Below are 20358 nucleotides of genomic sequence, written 5' to 3'. Positions count from 1 at the left end.
GTTGCCATATATAGAGGAAGAAAAAGATCCGTCCAAGCACTCCCTACGGACGGTTAGTTAGCGAAGCTGAAGCGTCCGGGTCCGGTGTTTATCACTGGGTCAATCCCGACGTTCATTAAAGTCTTTCTCAGTTATTGGTTACGTCTTTGTATTTCTTAATGAGGTTGCGCACACGTTCGGCTGCGGCGGAGAGAACGGCGTCACTGACGGTATGCCCGCAGTTCGCCTTTGTCGCACTGCCGCTTGTAATTCTTCAAAATTAAATTGCTTCAGAACTAAATCTGTCCGTCACGTAAGACAATGAATGGGTTATACCCCCTTAAGCAATGGTTCATACCCCCGTAAACGCGGCCTCCACAGAAAAGTGGAATTCTCTGCTTGAATGATGAGCGGCAACGGAGCCAGCTGTGGAAGAATACGACGGGCAGTGGCACGAGCGCGTTAGCGGTTGCGCCGAGGGGCGCCAACGTGCCAGCTGTGGAAATGAAGACGACGCTCGAGCCATTGCTGATGATGATAGTTGCCGCGCACATCGGACGGACGGACAAAATAAAAGTGTTTTTTTTTATTATTTTTTTATTTTATTTTTATTTTATTTTTTTTACTTGCACTTCGTGCAGGCTCGTGTAGAAGAGGGTAGCGCCGGGCTGAGGTTGTGACGTCGTGTGCTGCACTTGGGTCGCTGGGGTGTAGCCAACCAGAGCGAGAATGCGCGTCGTCTCTGCATCAGCAGACGAAAAGCGCCTGACTTCGCACGTACTGGCTGCGCATGCATATGCCCTTGCCTGAAAGTAAACGCCAATGTAGGAGTTTCCTTTCATCAATAAATCTAGACAAACTGCAGCGAAATACATCGCGAATGCGCAGTGCACGAAGACAACATGTAAATGCGAATAAAACAGCGCGGAGTCTGAAACAGCCCGCATCCATCGCGATTAAGATATCTTTATCTTCTTGGAAGTTTCGCTCACCTTTCTCTCTGACACATGGTCACACCAGCACTTCGTTACCGTCCTTTCAGCGAATATTCACTATCGTCGCTATATCAGCGCCGACAGTCTCAGAGAAAATGGCGCCACGCGTTTGCAACGCCAGCCTAGCTTGTTTGTCGTCTGCTTAGTCTGCTGCCTTCTATGGCTGCTTAGACTCAACTATAAAGAGTGTACTAGATTTAAGCATGAAAGAAGGAAAAAAACTTCTTCCTCCATAAATACAATTCGCTCTACATCAACAAAACTGCAATGTAGGTTGTCTAATTTTTGGGGGGATCTTTCATTTTAAAACTTTTTTTTCTCTTTGATCAAGTGGTATCCAAAATAAGGCATCTATGACGTGTTTTCGGCTCCCGAAATTACTTTCGCAGCATTTAGCCAGCAAAAGCATAGCCTTCAAGATTCAAATTTAAAGTCTAGAGGGCGCCACCCTAAAAATACTCTGAAGGGCAGCGGCTACATTATCATCATCATCGTCTGCGTTGTTTTCTATTGCCTTTTGTCATAAAGTTTCTCACTATATGCCTTTTGTATTCCACAAGGTCCACAAGCATGGAGGACAAGTTGGTTCTTTATTCTATGATGTGTCTTTTGGCGCCCAATTTGGTGTGCCGGGTATTTCTGCTTTCTGCAACACCAATGCTCCCTACCTCCTGTGGCGAATGACAAGCGTGAGTATCGGTAGTGTCAAGCGCTACACCTTCTCGCCTTACCGCAAGACTAGTTAGTCGTGCAAGCGATCTCGATCGGCGAGGTAAAGGATGTCTCCCGCATGTTTCGGGATACCACAGAGTACTCGCTCTCCATGACTGAAGTCGAAAAAAAGCTACCCTGGACTTGCTGCAAAAAAGGACAAATTACCAGCGAAATCAATTGAAACTTTACATGCTCTTTTACCGCAAATGGAATGTTACGGAAAGACTTTATGCATGTTGATGGCATGCTGGCCCATGTTAGGGAAAAGGGGGAATGGGAAAACGGGGTGAAGTTATATCCGAGTAAAAAGAAAATCGGTTGGTAGCACTACTTAGCGAAAAGGTTGAATTTCAGTGTAGCGGAATTTCGATACAACGAAGTGCCGATTTTACCGACTTCTTAATATCGAGGTTTTAACTATCGTTGTTCAGTGCACCTGTTAATTATTCATCAGCTGTTTAAATTTTGATCCAACTGTTTTTTTTTTAATCCATTTTCTCACTTCGTTCCTTAATTGGTTCAACTACGGTGCAGCAGTGGAATGTATTTCTCTAGTTACATGTATCAAAATTCAGTTTGTCTGAAGCATGCTATGGTAGCTGCCATGTGCAAAATGTTATCATGCAAGGAGACATAGAACTCTGGCGTTTTTTATGTTCGCTGGGATCCGCTTCTGCACATCACTAGAATCCCAAAATCCTTTGCAAGGAAATTGCAAAGAAAGAAAAGTTGTTATTCTGCTATAAGGATTGGAACTCACAACCAACATATTGGCAGTTCAGGTTTGCACCTCTCAGCCACTCTGCTGATGCTACATCAGTGGAGAATATTGATCCTGGAGAGCGAGATTGTGCCAGCAGCTGCCATGATTCTCCAATGCCCTCTCAGAATCTGTCTACTGGATAGAGCTGGCGTATGTGACTTTTTCGTGTTCTAGCACATAGCCTTCCCGGTTGTGGAGGTGGTTCTAAATTATCTTCATCTACGTGTAATTGTTGTGTCCAGCAGTTGTTTCTTTTTGTTTTTGGTTTCCATTGTTATCTGTTACACACTCACGTGTATATATAACGTCATAGTTTGAAATAAAAGTGGGATGCTGCCAAGAATGGGCAGACACTATCAGAGAAGTTCTTTTACTGAGTTGATGCACCGAGTTGGCCTGGCGCGCAGTGCCCATATCTGATAGGCCATATAACAAAGTGGCGACAAGGGTGAACCCAGCTGCTGTTTGTTGCAATGACGGGACTTACGCCCCCTCCGGCTTTCCTACAAACGCCTGGGCAGCCAATTATTTCATGGAACAAGTGGAAAAGCCTTTTCAACATCTGTTTGGAAGCTTCAGGCTCAAGCGAATTACGTCGCAATGACGTAAGGCACTCTCTTGGCGTGGAAGGACACCATCAGTTGAGAATTGCACCTGCCCTGCCTGCGCCTGAGAAGCAGAAACCGCCTACAGAGGCGACGTCCTTGTCAGAAGACCCGTTCAAGGCAGCACTTGCTACATGCGACCGGCTCTTTCTGCTCGGGCCACTACGAATGTGCTCGTCGAGCACCACTGGTTCAAAAAGCGTCTGCAGTAACCCGGTGAGCCCAGTGAACTCTACATTGCTGGTTTACGAGAGTTGGCGCAGAAGTGCAAATGGGAAGGATCCTCTGACATTGCTGTCCGTGACCAACTGATTACTGGTATCGCATCGGACAGGCTTCGTGAACTCTTGCTTTTCGAAGGTGCAACGCTGACTCTTGACAAGGCAGTTACAATAGTAGAGTATTACAAAGCAACCTTAAAAAGTCTTCGAGAGTTCTGCGAAGCAGAGGAGGTAAAGCATGTACAAAATTCGGGTGAGCACTCGGTCAAGTCAAGCGACGCTCGTTGTAATGAATACACACAACTCCAGTGCAGAAGTGCCGTCAGACGCAGCCGGTGTCTGCGAGGGACACAGGCCAGCGTCGTTGCTAAAGCTGCGGGTCTATTCAGCATTTGGCCAATTCGCGAAACTGCAAGGCCAAACGTAAGCAATGCTCAAGGTGCAGAAAAGTAGGCCACTTTCAGGTGATGTGCCGCAGTCCTGAATTCGAAGAGAGCGTAGGGGAAGTGTAAGAGGAAGCCGAACGCGCGATGCTGCTACAGGTTGCAACCGGCGCTTTTTTTTTACATCATTAATATCAAACTGCAAGTTGAAGGCATTGCTGTGAAGAAAGATATGGGGTCATCGATGTCCATAATAACAGAGGACACTTACATGAAGCATTTTAAAGGTATGAGCGAGTTGTCACCACCTGCCGTTGCTTTGCTTGATTACTAAAACAGCAATATTATGGTGAAGGGCTGTTTTCCTGCAAACATTGTTTACAAGCAACGCACTACTTCCATTATCTTGTACATTGTACAGCATGGAACCGCAGTACTCGGATTGGATGCCATCAGCAGCCTGGACTTCCACATACAGGGAGCTGCATTGCAATGCCTGCAAATGAAAAGTTCCGCTTCTGATCTTCTGCCTGCAGAATTTCGCGAGGAATTCAGCCACTTGTTCTCGGACGATACAGGATTTGGGATGTCCTATGTCACTGGTGGGGACACTGTCAGGGTTCGTGAGTGCCCGGACGCATCTTCACGCTCTGCTGGTTTTCACTCCTAACACAGCCACCCCTGCGTTCTTTGTAATGTGAGTGCCACCAGTCGCTTGCTGTCATCGCCTGGACTATGGGGATGTAAAATACCTGAGCCCTCCGACTGATTCCTAGCCATTTTTGCAAAGTTTGCATCTCTCCTTCCTGGGCCCCTCGGCGGAGCATTGTAGGCGAGTGGCCGCAGCTGCGGCAACGCCTCAGAGGCCACATTCGTCTCTGACACTTGCTCACTGCAGCCCTGGTGTCCCCACGTCTGTTCTGCGTTCATTGCTGCCACATTGAACACATTGTGACTTTCTTCAACGCTTACCTCCGTGGTGTCTGTGCCTGGTTCGGAAGGTTGGACGCTTGTGAATCGGCGGAAGAACACGCAGTTCAACAAGCCTACAGCCACCACTAGCTTCACCTCCCGGCTTCAGGGCCACAAGGTCATCTTGTGACCTCAAGGAGGCTCCGTGCTGACCACCCTGACCTGCCCAACTCATGTCTGCGGTGCGTGCTGCTGCTTTCCTCATCAACAACGAATACAAAGTGACGCAAGTGGAAATACAGAAACACAAAAACCTGGTTGTCTTTTGTCCATACAGAACTCTGTAGCCCAAAAACTGGCCCAGCTCACTACTTTCGCCATTCAAGCCACCTCCCACCAAGTCTCCATCTATCTGGCACCCCCAGACAATTCCTGCAGCGGAATTCTACACGGAATTGAAGCCCACATGACCTCAGAAGAATCAATGGCCAACCTGGATACCCCGGGTTTCACAATAATTGTCTGCCCGGAGGATGGGAAAGATGGAAACAGCTCTGATAACTTTTCATGGCAATATAATACCATACACCGTGCTGTATTACAGGGCAATATACCAGTGTAAGCCATACTATCCCCGTGCACAACGATTCACAATCTGTCCTAAACTTGGCCACATGGCTGACGTCAACCCGACACAGCATCTTCGCTGCCCCATCTGCGCTGTCGCTGTGCCGGTGCAAAATGCCCCACCCCTGTAATGCCGATTTCACAGCCAGCCCCCATGGAGATATCAGGCCTAGTTTAACTACACGCGTCACCCGGCTTGAGCAGTGCCTTGACACTCTCGCGACATTACTTGAGCAACAGACTGCTTCCGGCCTCTATGAAGGATCGCCTTACACGCCTTGAAGTCGCAGTTGTCAAACTGACAGACACTGTCGCCTAACTAATAGCATGCCGATCAAAATGGGCGCACTGCCTTCCTTTAGCGGGATGCAACTCAACTTATGCCATCAAGTTAGCCCATGTCGCAGTGATGGCGAAATGTAATGCGCAGGTACCTGCCACACCAAGTGCCTATTTGGAACTCATGGTGGGGCAGTGGAATTGCCGTAGCTTCAGAAAGAAGCATGGAAGCCTCATACAGTATCTTCAAACACGCATTTCTCCACCAGACATCATATTTCTTCAGGAACCCCGCACCCTTCCTAGTCTATCTGGATATGTAGTATATGCTGCACACAAAGATCCCAATCAGGAGTACCTCATGGTTAGTCTAGTCAGGCGTGTACATGTGGTGGTCGACTTTACATTGGATAACTGAGACATTCCACATGTCCTGCTTGAACTTCTTAGCAGCACCCACAAGTGCAACACACAACCTTTCCGCCTGCTTAATGTTTATAGCTGCCCCCAAGAACGCCATGCACGTTTTGACACATTGTTTGAAGCAGTGCGGTGTAAGGGAAGAGCTACACTTATTGCGGGTGATTTCAACGCCCCCCCATACCACTTGGGGATATCCTTATGACACACCCAAAGGCCGCAAGTTCCACACTTTGATCCAGCAACACAATCTCGCGCTACTTACTGACCCATTGGCACCAACTCGTCTTTGCACAAGCGTTTCTCGGCACACATGCACAGATCTTGCCCCTTATCATGGCCGTCACTCCTGCACCTGGCACAACTTTCACGAGCATTTAGGTAGTGACCACTCAGTCATTACTACTCAAATTAATGCAAAAGACATTGGGGGGAGGCACGACTAACAGACTGGCCTGCCTTCTGGGCATCCTCTTGCACCACTTCCGCAGCCGACACGCTCACCGATTGGGTGCAGACACTGCAAACCCGGCTAGACTTTCACAAGCGCACCCTCACAACGCCGGATGCACCTGACATAGATGCCCACCTTGTCCACTTACGGGAAGCACGCCATAGCTTAACCAAACGTTGGCGCTGCCAGCGTCATAATAGGAAGCTAAGGCAGTCCGTTACGCTCAGAGCCTTACCAGTCAAAACTGGCAATCACTTTGTGATAAAATAAATGTCAATCTCAGTACTGCACGTACCCAATCTCTACTACGCCATCTAATAGAGCCCAAAAATCAGAAATCCAGAAGCATTCGAAAACTTCTCCACACAACAAACATTTCAGACTCCGAATGCCTAGCACAGTTATGACAGCGATATCTCCCACCACCAGACAGGCCACGTTAAGCAGACTAGACGGGTCCTCCCAACACACTGGCTTATCTCAACGCGCCTATAACTGTCACTAAGCTTCTGCAGAAGAAAATTCTGCAGCTCCGCTTACATAAATTTCGTTCTCACACTTGCGCGCTTCCCAACACCCTTTATGGTTATCGTGGTGGCATATCTACACAGAACATAATGCTTTGCCTGAAACACGATGTCACAGACTTACCAAGTTCTGCACAATACCGCGCTGTAGCCATAGACCTCAAGGCGGTGTTCGATAACCTTGCCCATGATTTGATTCTTGAACAGTTAGCAGCTACTGGATGCGGCGTGAAGGTGTATAACTATATCCGAAACTTTGTTCATGACTGATTTGCCAGCCTTGTCATTGGTGATCCCCGCTCCCCTACTGAACCTGTCTCAAACCGCGGCACTCCGCAAGGCTGGAGGCGCGCGCGTCCGAGCGCTGGAGGCGCGCGCTCTCGGACGCCGTGGTGTGTTCTAAAATACTCTGCTTCAGTTGCTGGTACGGGGCATCACTCAAAGGTGCAGCGATAACGTCTGCCACTTCTTGAGCTACCTCAGGAGACAGGTTGCAAAGTAAGTGGCGAAACCGCAAAATCTCCGAGGTGATGTGTTGCAGATCGAAGATGGCTTCGACCTGGGCAAACCAAACCTGCGGGTTCTTGTGGCAGAACGTGGGCAGGTGGAGCTGTAGAGCTGCGACGTCCCGTGGGCGCAAGGTAGCGTCAGGCGGGAGGTTGCCTGAGGGCGGGAGGTTGCGGGGGTCGGTCATCTCTTAGGCCGGAGTCACCACTGTCGAGAACCGAGGGGTCGCAGCGGAGCGCCAGAACAAGGAGACCAGCTCGGCAGGCGTTTAGAACCGACTGGCGCATGCCATGCTTGCGCCGTTAGCACGCGCCGCCCAACTTTATTGTCGTCGTCATTCGCAGCCTGCCCCAAAGCGCTGGCCAAGAGCGCCGACCTAAGCGTCCCCGCTTAGCAGCGTCGGTGGGCGCTACACACTCATGCCTACTATACCACCTACCTTATCACAACCTCACACTGAACACGCACGTATGTCTACCCTACTAAGGAAAGCGCAGAAACTTGCACTTGGCCTTCCTATGCACACGGCTACCCTTAACCTGAAGTGACTAGGGGCGACTAACACTTTAAAGGTACTTGTAGAAGCCCAACAGGCCGCTTAGCTGATGTGCTTGCATCCTACACCCCAGGGACGGAATCTTCTTTGTTCACTTGGTCACCCACCCAGTCCTGCTGTCCTTACATCTACAGCCCTATCCCCTGCAGTACGTGCCAAGCTCGAGGTATCTTCAATTCCCTTCCATATGCAGCCTACTCACCATACTGCTCGCCGGGACCATCGGTCGTATTACTTGCGGCGCTGAATATCCCGTGGGCTGCAGCGCTGTTCGTGCGCTCTTTACTGACGCCAGCCCAGTGGATTAACACGGGAGACTCACGGTAGTAGTGAATTCTGATCCACTACTACTCTGGTAGTAGTAAATTCGCAGCCTCGGAACTTGCATCAACCAATGTCTCCCTCCTGGAAGAATGTGCGATTGCTAGAACAATCCTTTCCACCTCTTCTCTCCCTCCTTCTACCCCTAATCATATTCTCACACACCCCCAGGCAGCTTGTCGGCGTCTCCTTTTGAACACATTGCATCCTACCATCACGTCCATACTAGAGTCCTTCCTATCATCCACCTCGCATACTTTTCGGTTGGCCTGGGTGCCTAGGCACGCAACGATGCCTGGTAATGAGCGCGCTCATGCGCTGGTCCGAGAACTCTCATACTCAGCCGCTGGGGATCACTGTGCCATCATCTGACTCGAAACTTTCTCGTACACATCTTGCTGAGATACGCCTAACTCGGCAACACTACCCGACACCTCATCCTTCCCTTACTCGCCGACAGGCTGTCGGCGACAACAGACAAATACTTTCCAGACACCCCTTTTCTACTCCTACCTCTACCCCTCCAGTGGTCCAGCTCAATGCCCACACTGCGGTGACCGCCCCACCCTACTGCATATGCTGGGGTTTTGCCAAGACATTCCCAACGTCCTTCCCATTCTGAACCCCACTGTAAGCGTCGTGTCAGTAAGCTGCTTACTGACACGACAGCGACTGGCCAGCAATGGCTGGTCGATCGTGCCGAGGCGGTGGCTGCTACCTATGGGGCCCCGGACTAAGGGCTCCACCTTCCAGGCACAACTGGGCTCCACGATCTTGCACTAAAGTTTATTCTCCTAAATGGAACTTGTAAAAGGTTTTGCTCGTCAAGCTGGATGCGATTCCAGTAGCCACTAAATTGTGTCGACTTCCTCTGGCCCTTCGAAAGCAGGTGTCCGCGGAAATACGGCGGCTCCAGCAGGCAGGTATAATTGAAAGAGCGGATGCTTCTGAATGGATATCCCCTGTGGTGGTTGTTCGAAAGAAGGACAGCAGCATTCGGCTTTGTGTGGACCTGCGTGAGGCTAATAGAGCTATCATTGTCGACAGATTTCCTCTCCCACACACTGACAACCTTCTACACCAACTAGCAGGGTCAACACACTTTTCAAAAATTGATTTGGCATGGGCTTATCATCAACTGGAAATAACGCCTGAAAGCCGTAATCTGGCAACATTTGTTACGCACGATGGCCTTTTTCAATTCCGTCGAATGTGTTTCGACCTCACCTCTGCACCAGCCGCTTTCCAGAAGATGATGACTTCAATTCTGAGGGGCTGCAGGGGTGTACTTTGCTCCATAGGCGACACTATCGTCTACAGTAAATCTGCAGCTGAACACTCTGCGAACCTTCAAGATGTTCTGCACTGCATCTCGGCGGCTGGCCTGCGGCTTAGCGAAAAGTGCTTGTTTAATGCAGAACTGGCATTCTTGGGACAAATCAGCCACAGAGATCTGGCACCCTTGAAGTCAAAGGTGAAGGCTGTAGTTCTGTCTCCAGTGCCCACGAACATCACTGAGCTGCGTTCCTTCCTCGGATTCGTCAGCTACTATGCCAAGTTCATATCCCACTCTGCTGACGTTGTAAAGCCTCTTTGCCAGTTATCTTGTCAAGGAGCTTCTTTTTCCTGGGACGGCACAACCGCTCAAAGCTTTCGAGAGGTAAAGCAAGTGCTCGCAACTTGCAAGGCTGTGCAAATGTGTAACCCCTCGCTACCTGCGGTAGTAACTACAGATGCTTCCGACTGCAGGCTAGAAGCTGTGCTCCAACAAAGGTACGGAAACGAATTCCGCACCCGTTGCCTTCGAATCTCAAACTCTGTCGCAAGCGGAGCACAAATACTCCATAGGGGAGAAGGAGGTGATCGCATGCGTATGGGCGTGTGAACGTTGGCACATTTTACTTTGGGGAAGGAAGTTCGAGCTAGGAAATGACCATCAAGCTCTAGTTACTCTCCTCCCATCCCGAGACACCGGTCGCTGGTCTACACGAATTGCAAGGTGGCCGGCGCATCTTCTATACTACAATTTTGGTGTGCTGTACCACCGTGGAAGTGATAACAAGGTGGGGGATGCGTTATTGCGATTGCCTCTGTCAGGGGAACACGAAAAAAAAGTCATGTCTCGTTTCCACCTGCATCACAAAGGCACAACTTCAAGAAGCTCTTCAGTCCCGACTCACTGTTACAGCAGGTGATGACTTGCATCACAACTAAGTTGCTAGCGAAATGCAGCCTTTGGCCTGAGCTGCACCCCTTTTTCTACATGCAGGATGAGCTGGCAGTCTTGGACAGCCTGCTATTACAGGACGAGTGCCTGGCCATCCCGATTGCACTGACGTCACTTCTCGTGGAAACAGCGCGTGAAGGCCACCAGGTAATTGACACAAAACTGAGGCTTTGCAACCAGTATTGTTGGCCAGGACACGGCAAACAGGTGGGGCAGGCAATCTGCTCTTTCAGTGTCTTTCAAGCGGCAGACAAGTCAGGGAAACCTGCGATAGCACCACTGGAACCAATTCTGCTATGTGAGTGTGCTTGGCAGAAACTAGTGCTGAACATTGTCGGTCCCTTCACAAAGGCTAAGGAGAGCTGCGAACTCGTGTTTGGCAGAAACTAGTGCTGGACATTGTCGGTCCCTTCACAAGGGCTAAGGAGAGCTGCGAATTTGTGTTAACTTCAGTAGACTACAGTTGAATCTCGATAATTCGAACTTGAAGGGGCCCGGAAATTTGTTCGAATTAAAAGAAGTTTGAATTAAAAAAAGGACGTATTTTTCAAGTATTCGAACACTATAGCACAATGCATGAATGGTGCGAGTCGCGAAATATCGCGGCGCGCAACTGCCCACGCCGGCCAACGCTCGGTTCCCGATAACGGCAGCAAACGAAACTTCAGGGAGCGGACGACGACGGGCGGCGCGGAGACCGTCGAAGGTGAGGGAGGAGGGCAGCAGGGAAGCGGATTTGGCCTCGGCAACTCCGTCTCTTCTGTGGCAGTGGCTTCGGTGGCTCCCCTCGCCCTCTCTCTCAGCTCCCTTGCAGCTCCCTCCCTTCGACTGTCTCCGTGCGTGCTCGGCACCGCCGGTACAGTCGGCCGGCGCATATTAGCCCGCTCCCCGAAGTTTCGTTTTCTGCCGTTATCGGGAAACGAGCGTTTGCCGGTGGGGGGGGGGGGATGCCGGCGCCGCCGGTCCAGCCGGCCCAGCGCCAGCTTAGGCCGCTCCCTGAAGTTTCATTGTCTGTCGTTATCGGGAAGTGAGCGTTTGCCGGCGTGGGCAATTTCGTTGGCTGGACTGGGCCTCGGCCACTGCGTTAAGGGGTCACGCCTAAGCTTTTGCTTTATGGCGATGTCGGAGCAGTGCCGGTCGGAGGCGCAGCCGCGTTATTTGGCGCGCTGCTGACAGCATTGTCGGTCCGCGGTATGTTCGAATTAACCGTCGCAAATGCTTTTGCGTTCGAATTACCGAGCGTTTTCGCTTATAGAAATACACATAACTTAATGGGACCAGAGCGTCAGTTCGAATTAATGAGATTCGACTGTATTTGAAGTTTTTTAAGTGTGACATCTGATGCACTCATCAGGTTCTTGACAGCAGTTTTCAGTTGAAAGGGGTATCCAGATGAGATTTTAACAGCTCATGGACCGCAACTGAATTCTTCAAGGATTTTCTCCGAAAACGTGGAATTAAACAGTCCTACTCATCGATCTATCATCCCCAAAGTAACGGACAAGTCGAACGTTTCAACAGGGTCTTGAAATACTGTTCAGCTTGCAGTCTTGGCAAAGCGACCTATTGAGACAGCACTATTGGAATACTTTGCTGTTTAGCGTACCACACCACATGCAACAATGGCGGTGCTGCCAGCTGTGCTCTTGCATGGACACGCACCATGCTGTACATTTCCAAGCCCAGCCTTTTTTTACAAGCCCGCACCAGAAATTGCCCAATTGCAAAAAAGAGTGAAAGATACGCAGATGATAAGCAAGGAGTATACAGATTTAAAGCGAGGGGTGAAGATTCTGACATTTCGTTCGGGTGGTTTTGTGAGCGTTTACAGAAAGGGAAATTTATCCTACAGCAAACCCTTGAAGATAGTGGGTAAGAAGGGAAGTAGTGCTTTCCTGCTGAAAGACAACAGTACATGGAATGCCGCAGGATTGCCTAGAGTGCCTTATGCAGGTCTTCAGTGTTGAGCTTCACTGAAGACCTGCATAAGGCACTCTAGACAATGTAGTCATGTAGAGACCCCTTCGCTACCCCAGAGTGTTACAGCACAGCCAGGGCCTAGAACAACTCGTGCTTGCCGACGTCGGGCATAGCAGCATGGTTTTGTCACCACTTAGACTGTCTTTGTCAAGTGTTCTAGTTTTTTAAAGGCAAGGAGTATGTTGTGTGCAGCAGTTGTTTCTTGTTCTTGGTTTCCATTGTCATTTGTTACATCACCACGCACATATATATACCGGGTGTTCCAGTTAACTTTGACCAAGGTTTAAAAAACGACACAACAGCTCTAGAGAAACCGTACTGACTGCATAGTAGCGACAGTCTTGTGTACTTACAGCCAGTATTTTTTTTTCATCACGAAGTATTTATTAATTAATTGCTTTTATTAGTGAACTTTTTCATTATTGCTTGAATCACAAACATGTAAATTACAAAGTTGTAGGGCACCTCAAAAAAACCTCCGAATCAAGCATTTATTTCGTGCTGAAGTGTGCCTGGTTGTTTTTTGTAAGAAAAAACAAAAGCCCACGAAATATGAAATAGATGCGCGCTCGCACGCCGCTACTCAGGCGCCTCCAAGCAACCTTTGAAAGATATACGGATGCATTCGTTTATTGCCGCATCGTACAAGGCTTCGTCATGTAGGATGGCTCGAGAGGTATCGCGACCTAACTAGCGTGGTGCGTTAAGCGTCAGCATCTGCGGACGCAAGAATGTTGTGCTCGATCATGAGACACTCGGGATAGCTTTAACCTTTGCGTATCATGACACAAAGCTACAAAAGAAATTCAACCAATGTTCAAAAAAACTGCGCAAAATTACACTGCCAAGTGCGCCGTCACGATTTCCCGGCTTCGAAATTCCCCCTATGGCTCCACTACGCTTATCAATGCGTCAATGGTGTGTTCTCATGATGCCGCGAGCATCAAATAGCGTGAAGCCCTGTATCTAGCTTCCGCTGCTAGTAAAGCCATGTATTCGTGGCTATTCACTTGGGAGCGCTTGAGTAGCGGCATCTATTTCATGTTTCGTGGGCTTTTGTTTTTTCTTAGACAAAACAACCAGGCACACTTCAGCACGAAGTAAATGCTTGATTCGTAGGTTTTTTTGAGGTGCCCTACAACTTTGTAATTTACATGTTTGTGATTCAAGCAATAATTAAAAAGTTCACTAATTAAAAGCACTGAATTAGTACTTCGTGAAGAAAAAATACTGGCTGTAAGTACACACGACTGTCGCTACTATGCAGTCGGTATGATTTCTCTAGAGCTGTTGGTCATTTTTTAAATCTTGGTCCAAGTTAACTGGGACACCCAGTATAACGTCATAGCTTCAAATAAAAGTGGGGTGCGGCCAAGAATGGGCAGACACTATCGGAGAAGTTGTTTTACTGAGTTGACTCCGCTTGCAGTGCCCATGCCTGATAGACGATGTAACAGTAGTGACAATGATTGAGTGCCTCTGATTCGTCTTCATGTTCTAGTGCGTCTTCTGGATGGTGCTGATGTCTTTTGTCTTCAAGGTTAGCGTGAGACCTAATAATGGGGTAGTCCAAATACAAGCATCGGTTAAGCTGGACTTCACTGCCAGGATGTGCAAATTCCACAAATGAATAAGAGTCAACCTTCTTTTACCTCTTGTAATAAGTGGAAATCCGTAAAAGCGCAGAAAGTTTTGTGGGGAAAAAAATTGGCATTAGCCTGAGAGTAGCAGAAATCTACAAATGAAAAGCATTCGGGCTTCTCTGAAAACAAACTTCGCAGTCGAAGAAAAGTTTGTCCCGGTTTAAGTATCAAACCCAGGATCAACGGCTTCTGTTGGGCCAATTGTGACATTTAAGCACATTTTTATACAGCTGACCGTAACATACATTTTTTTGTTGCAATTTATTTTATGTGTAATTAATAAATGAAAAATATCAAGGATGTCAGCACGATATTGTATCGAGGAAGGAAAAAAGTTGGAATACATTTACTATAATTATATGTATTTAATGCATCATTAATGCAGTGTGCAAACTTCTTGGATCATACCCATACCAAAGTTAGATACGAATATCGGAAACAGTGTTCGGAAACAGTGTTCAATACATCGAGGTCGGCAATTGTATATCTGAGACACTTCCTGTCATGTCAGGCGTCCCACGTGGGTCAGTCCTGGGACTCACTTTCTAATGTATGTCAGTGACATAGCAAACATAGTTGATCCCAATTGGAAATAAAGTTTTTCACGGATGCAGTACACATGTACGCAGTAGTTCCATCAAAAGCCGATTGAACTAGCCCAAGAAATAATCTTCATAAGGTTTGCCATTGGTGTGAAGTGTGTGAAATGACCTTAAACATGAATAAGCACTCTGTTATGAAGATAAGCAGCAAGAACACACCTTTACACTTTCCCAATTTCATTGGCAACACTGTACTTAATGATGTTTCTGCCTATTGGTATCTCGGGGTAATGCTAATAGAACGCATGAGGCAGATCAAGCACATTGAAAATATTTCCGTGAGCACTCTGAGAACTTTATGGGGCCTTCATCACAAACTTTCAGGAGCCTCCATACAGGTAAAGCTTACAGTGTTCACTATGCTTGTCAAACCTTTCCTCGAATATGCATCAGCTTCATGGTATCTGTACACAAAAAAAAATTGCTAAATTAGAAGTACAGTGAATAGCTCTTCTCCAGTCACGACGCACCAGACTAAAGTTATTGTATGTAATGTACCACGACAACGTCCAACATTTGGAAATCACTTTACCTGTTTTTTGTGTGAACGCTCATCAAAATCGCAGATGAATAATACAGAGCTAGATGCCGTGAAGGATATAGATATTCATTTTTTATTAGGCATGGAATGGAATGAATTGCCTAAAAGCTACGTTGAAAGTAAGAAATGTCACAGTTTCGCCCTAAGGGCGAAGCAATGAATGCAATAGCAACACAGCAATGTCATACGAAGTAAGGTGAGCGGCTTTGGTAGCAATATGAATTGTAGTAAACATGAGCTGATTAAGTAAGCAGGTGTGCTGCGGCGTAAGTAGACCGGCATGAAGAGAGACTCGATGACCACGAGAAGGCGCGTGTGAAACGGTGGTGTTCATGAGAAGCGCTGCCCGGGGCAGCGCGTGCGAAGGGACACACCTGTAGCGCTGCACTGCCGATCCGGGCAGGATTGCATGTGTAGCATGCGTTGGAAAATGTGGCCCGACTATTACTAACTGTGGTGTGAGCGCGCACAAACAGGAATAGATCACACTGAATGACTGCAGACAACGACTGTCGAAACGCTGGCAGCAAGCGCATATACGCCGCAGCGGGCGAAGGTACGTGCGGTCTATCGCTGCAACGGAAACTGAGCGGCGAATGCACAGCGCATAAAGGTCAGAGCCGTGTGGAGATAAGAGACGGTGCGAGCGAGCGACGAGCGCGGTTGTTGGCAGAGTAGAAATGCCCCCCCCCCCCGCTCCCTCCGGCGCTCGCTTCCCGCTTCCTTGCTTGCGCGTGGAAGATTGAGTGCGTTCGCTCTTCATGACAGCGTGCGTCCCCGCACGCTTCCGCTCGGGCATACGGCGCGCGGCGAAGATTTTATCTATACGGAACCTCACGGCGACGCCGACGGCAGAAATCCGGTGGAAGTGTCCATATAATTGCTATCGCAATAAAATATAAACATATTTATAAGTTGAATTGTTATGCTAATTTTTTTACAGTGTTTGTGTTATTTAGTTCCTTGATTTTTGGATTTTCAGTATATTCACTCCTCCCTATTCTCAATGGCGTCTGCAGTATTTTTAAATGGATTTCAAAAATGTAACAGTCTACCCCAACACGCAATATGGTGATTCCTAGTTCGATACAAAATGCTGCTCTTATTTTGGTAACCACACCCATGGTGGTATTACTAAATATTCAGGCTGTCACACTTCGTTGCAACGGCAGCTTTCACTATTACTATACTCCCAGTCCTCTCGCTCTATGTTTTACAATTAAAACATGTTTTAAGCGAGATATGTGTAGGTTTCACAAGCTGCAAACAAAACTATGTTGCACAAATCATAATGGTTGTCCTGCTGTTCTCTGATCTGATCTGAAATTCCCATGAAGACTTATTGAATGATGAAAAAGCAGATTTTTAGCACTAGTATCTGTGTTCTTACATTCCTTTGGCATTTTGTAATGGCATTTTTGTTTTGAAGTGAAAAGCATTTCTCAGATATGTCTTCTTTTCTTGGTGCAGCATTGAGGCATTCCAGCTGTCAAGCAACTGCGGCTGGTGCAGTCATATCACGGATTCTGCCACTGCTGTAACTCCTGCGCCTATGAGACACATAAACAGGATCTGAAGCACGCACCACGGACCATACAGGCCAGCGTCCATTTGAATGCTATTTGTGTCCTTGGAGCTGGTTGCGAACATTCAAACTGAAAAGCACCTGCAACCCACACAGCCAAGAGGCCATTTGAGGGTTCTTTATGCTCTTGGAGCTTTTCGCAAAACGCCAGTCTCAAGCAACACCTGCACATCTACATAGGTGAGATGCCATTTCATTGCCCGTTATGCTCTTGGAGCTTCTCAAGAAAGTGCACACTGAAGGGTCACATGCGCATCCACACTGGCGAGAGGCCATTTCCGTGCCCAGCATGCCCTCAGAACTTTAAACAAAAAAGTCATCTGACCCGACACTTACGCACCCACACAGGCGAAAGGCCATTTCAGTGCCCTTCATGCCCTCAGTGCTTCTCGGACAAGTCTACACTGAAGAATCACGTGTACATCCACACAGGCGAGCGGCCATTTCAGTGTCCTTCATGCCCTCAGTGCTTCTCGGACAACTCTACACTGAAGAGTCACGTGCGCGTCCACACAGGCGAGAGACCATTTCATTGCCCTGCATGCCCTTGGAGCTTCTCGGACAGGTCCACGCTGAAGAATCACGTGCGCATCCACACAGGAGAGAGGCCATTTCAGTGCCCTGCATGCCCTTACAGCTGCTCACGAAAAAGTCATCTGAACCAACACCTACGCACCCACACAGGCGAAAGGCCATTTCAATGCCCGTCGTGCCCTCGGAGCTTCTCACTCAAGACCACACTGAAGAAACATGTGCGCATCCACACAGGCGAGAGGCCATTTCAGTGCCCTGCATGTCCTCATAGCTGCTTACAAAGGAGTCACCTGAAACAACACCTGCGCACGCACACAGGCGAAAAGCCATTTCAGTGCCCTCTGTGTCCTTGGTGCTTCTCAAGCAAGTCCACATTGAAGGATCACGTGCGCATCCACACAGGCGACAGGCCATTTCATTGCCCTGCATGCTCTCAGAGCTTCTCACAAAAGAGTATTTTGAACCGACATCTGCGCACCCACACAGGCGATATGCCACTTCAGCGCCTTTCGTGCCCTTGAAGCTTCTCGCAAAAGTCTGCACTAAAGGTTCACTTGCACATCTAGCAATGTGAGAGGCTGTTTTACTGCCCTTCGTGTTGGACCTTTTTGTAAAAGTCCACATTGAACAATCACGTGCTTATACACACAGGCGAGAGGTCATTTCAATGCGGTGCATGCCCTCAAAGCTTCTCACAAAAGAGTCTCCTGAACCAACACATGCTCACCCACAGAGGCGAGATGCCATCTAAGCACCCTTCATGTCCTCAAAGGTTCTCTTGAAAGTCCTCACTGTAGGTTCGCCTGCGCATCCAAAATGTAAGAGGCTGTTTCAGTGCGTTTCATACTTAAAAAAAAAGCTCTGTACAGGTCCCCAAGCCAGTGCACATAAGAAATCGTTGAAGCATAAAAAATTCGATGTTCAGAGGGTTCACTTGTAAAAGTCATGTCGAGGCATCTTTTGCCAAAAGAATTGACTTTCCTGAGTTCACTTGTCACAGTAGCGCTGAGTAGTGAAACTTCTCATTATTTCCTCAATTTCATGTTTTACTTAGCTTTTTCATGGAACACCAAGTGTATACCGTATTTACTCGAATCTAGGCCGACTCCGATTCTAAGCCGACCCCCCAAAAGTTCGAAGTCACAAAAAAAAAAAAAACTTACCTCGAATGTAGGCCGAACGAAAAAGCGAGGACAGCATTCGCAAAATGAAACAGCATTTATTAAATTTGAACATGCCGAGCTCATTCTATGTCACCATCGCTGCTAGCCTCGTCGCTATCTTCCTTACTGCTGACATCTTCAAACAGTGCGCTATGTTCAGTACCAGCCAGCGCATTAGAGATGCTGCATTTTTGGAAGGAGCGCACGTTGCGGCGCACTCAAAAACCATCTCCCGTGGCCCCCTCCAACGATAGACCGATGCCGAAGTTCCGCCCGGCTTGAACGTTTGACGATGCCTCTGCAGCTAGCACAACTACCGTATTTACTCGATTCTCACGATTCCTCTATTGTAACGCGCACCCGTTTTCCATGAGGAAAAAAAAGTCCTTTACCAGTAGCGCGCACCTCATGCTTTCAAACAGAAATACAACTTTCTGTCATTTGGAAAAATAGATTTCCTCCCGATGCACTGAAGTTACAATGAATAAAAAAAAGTCGCAGTTTCGCCCGAAAGGCGGTGCATCGAATGCGATAGCAAATTAGTAGACCGCTATTAACAAGCACGGCGTCACGCGCGCACAAGCAAACATGAACACATCTCGCTCGTTGACCGCGGAAACGAACTGTCAGAACGCTGGAGACGAAGCGCGCCTTCGTGCTAGCATGCCTCTCGCTTCAACGCGGCGAAAACACGGCACGCGGCGGACTTTACCCGTCGCAGATTGCTTTCAAGATAGGGCCAAGGCGATCGTATCGCCGGAGTGGATCGTCGCAGATTACGTCCTGCTTCGGTCCACTGAAACCGTTCCGCATTGCTTTGCTGGCGAAAATCCTCTCCTTCTGTTTGCGCCAGTCCAGCTCGCAAGTTTCGGATTCTCCGAACGCCCGTGATGCGGCCCGATTTCCGTCCGTCTCCGCACAGATGATCTTTCCTTTTAAATGCGGCATCATGATGAACTCGGTACTTCATGCTGCTAGATAGAGCAGACGCTGGGAACGTGAAGACAGACGGTAGACTATTGCCTAAGCACGTGTACTGCAGCACACGGAGGAAGCTTCCGCATGCTACGGTAGCTAGGCTCGACGCGCGTGCGAGGCGCCCATTTTGAAATGCCGACGCAGATTTAGGGTCGTGTTGAAAGTGCGCGTTAGATTCGAGTAAATACAGTATTCGTTTAGAAAGCGGCACTATAGTGGCATCGCCCATTTGGTGCCATTACGTTAACGCCACACCGCGCGCCGATGCTGCACCATACCGATACTACCGATACGACGTAGGTCAAAATGGCGACGTCACTCATGTACTTCAGTTGGCTACTGGCGCGGCTAGTAGCGGCTGCGATACTGACTTTTCTAGATGGCGCTAACTATGCACCATATTTATCAGTTTCAATGAAAAACTGGCGCGTTTTTTTAAATCCTCGAATCTAAGCCGACCCTAGAGTTTCGTATGTGATTATTTGAAAAAAACTATCGGCCTAGATTCGAATAAATACGGTATATATATGTGTTATTTTTCTTAATAAAATACTTCAAAGTTAGCGTTTGTCTGTCTGGTTCCTTGTCCTTTGTGTCAATTTCGACCTCAACGCTACTCATGGATTACCAGCTAGCCCGCTTCCAAATTTTTCTGAGCTTTTTCTGTAAGACTCATATTTTTACTGCCTGTAGGTTCTATACATGTACGAGTCTTTGGAGGTCTTTCCATTATTGTGATGTTTAAGCTTTTTATTGTCTGGCATATAAGCATTTCTTTGCTGCATTCTAGTATTTAGCTGCTAATTACGAAATCAGTTGGGTAAGTCTAGTTTCAGCGCACT

The 20358-nt window shown here is 48.1% G+C and overlaps 1 protein-coding gene across 4 annotated transcripts; it reads left to right on the top strand.

Annotated features, from left to right (window-relative positions):
- Window positions 1–1523: 1523 nt before the first annotated feature.
- Window positions 1524–20140, top strand: LOC119464146 (zinc finger protein 135-like). Of its 4 annotated transcripts, none has more exons than XM_049656230.1 (3): window positions 1524–1663; window positions 16727–17238; window positions 17407–20140. In XM_049656230.1, exons 2-3 carry the CDS (start codon window positions 17027–17029, stop codon window positions 17894–17896), a joined length of 702 nt encoding a protein of 233 aa, XP_049512187.1. In that variant the 5' UTR covers window positions 1524–1663; window positions 16727–17026; the 3' UTR covers window positions 17897–20140. The 4 variants fall into 4 exon arrangements, with proteins under 4 accessions (XP_049512187.1, XP_037580914.1, XP_037580913.1 ...); XM_037724986.2 differs by adding an exon at window positions 10533–10637 and having other exon boundaries at window positions 16727–20140; XM_037724985.2 differs by having other exon boundaries at window positions 16727–20140.
- Window positions 20141–20358: the final 218 nt, after the last annotated feature.

Source organism: Dermacentor silvarum, chromosome 9, assembly GCF_013339745.2.
Source record: "Dermacentor silvarum isolate Dsil-2018 chromosome 9, BIME_Dsil_1.4, whole genome shotgun sequence".
Taxonomy (NCBI): domain Eukaryota; kingdom Metazoa; phylum Arthropoda; class Arachnida; order Ixodida; family Ixodidae; genus Dermacentor; species Dermacentor silvarum.
Note: the sequence above shows the minus strand (reverse complement) of the source record. Positions and strands in the feature narration are given on the sequence as shown.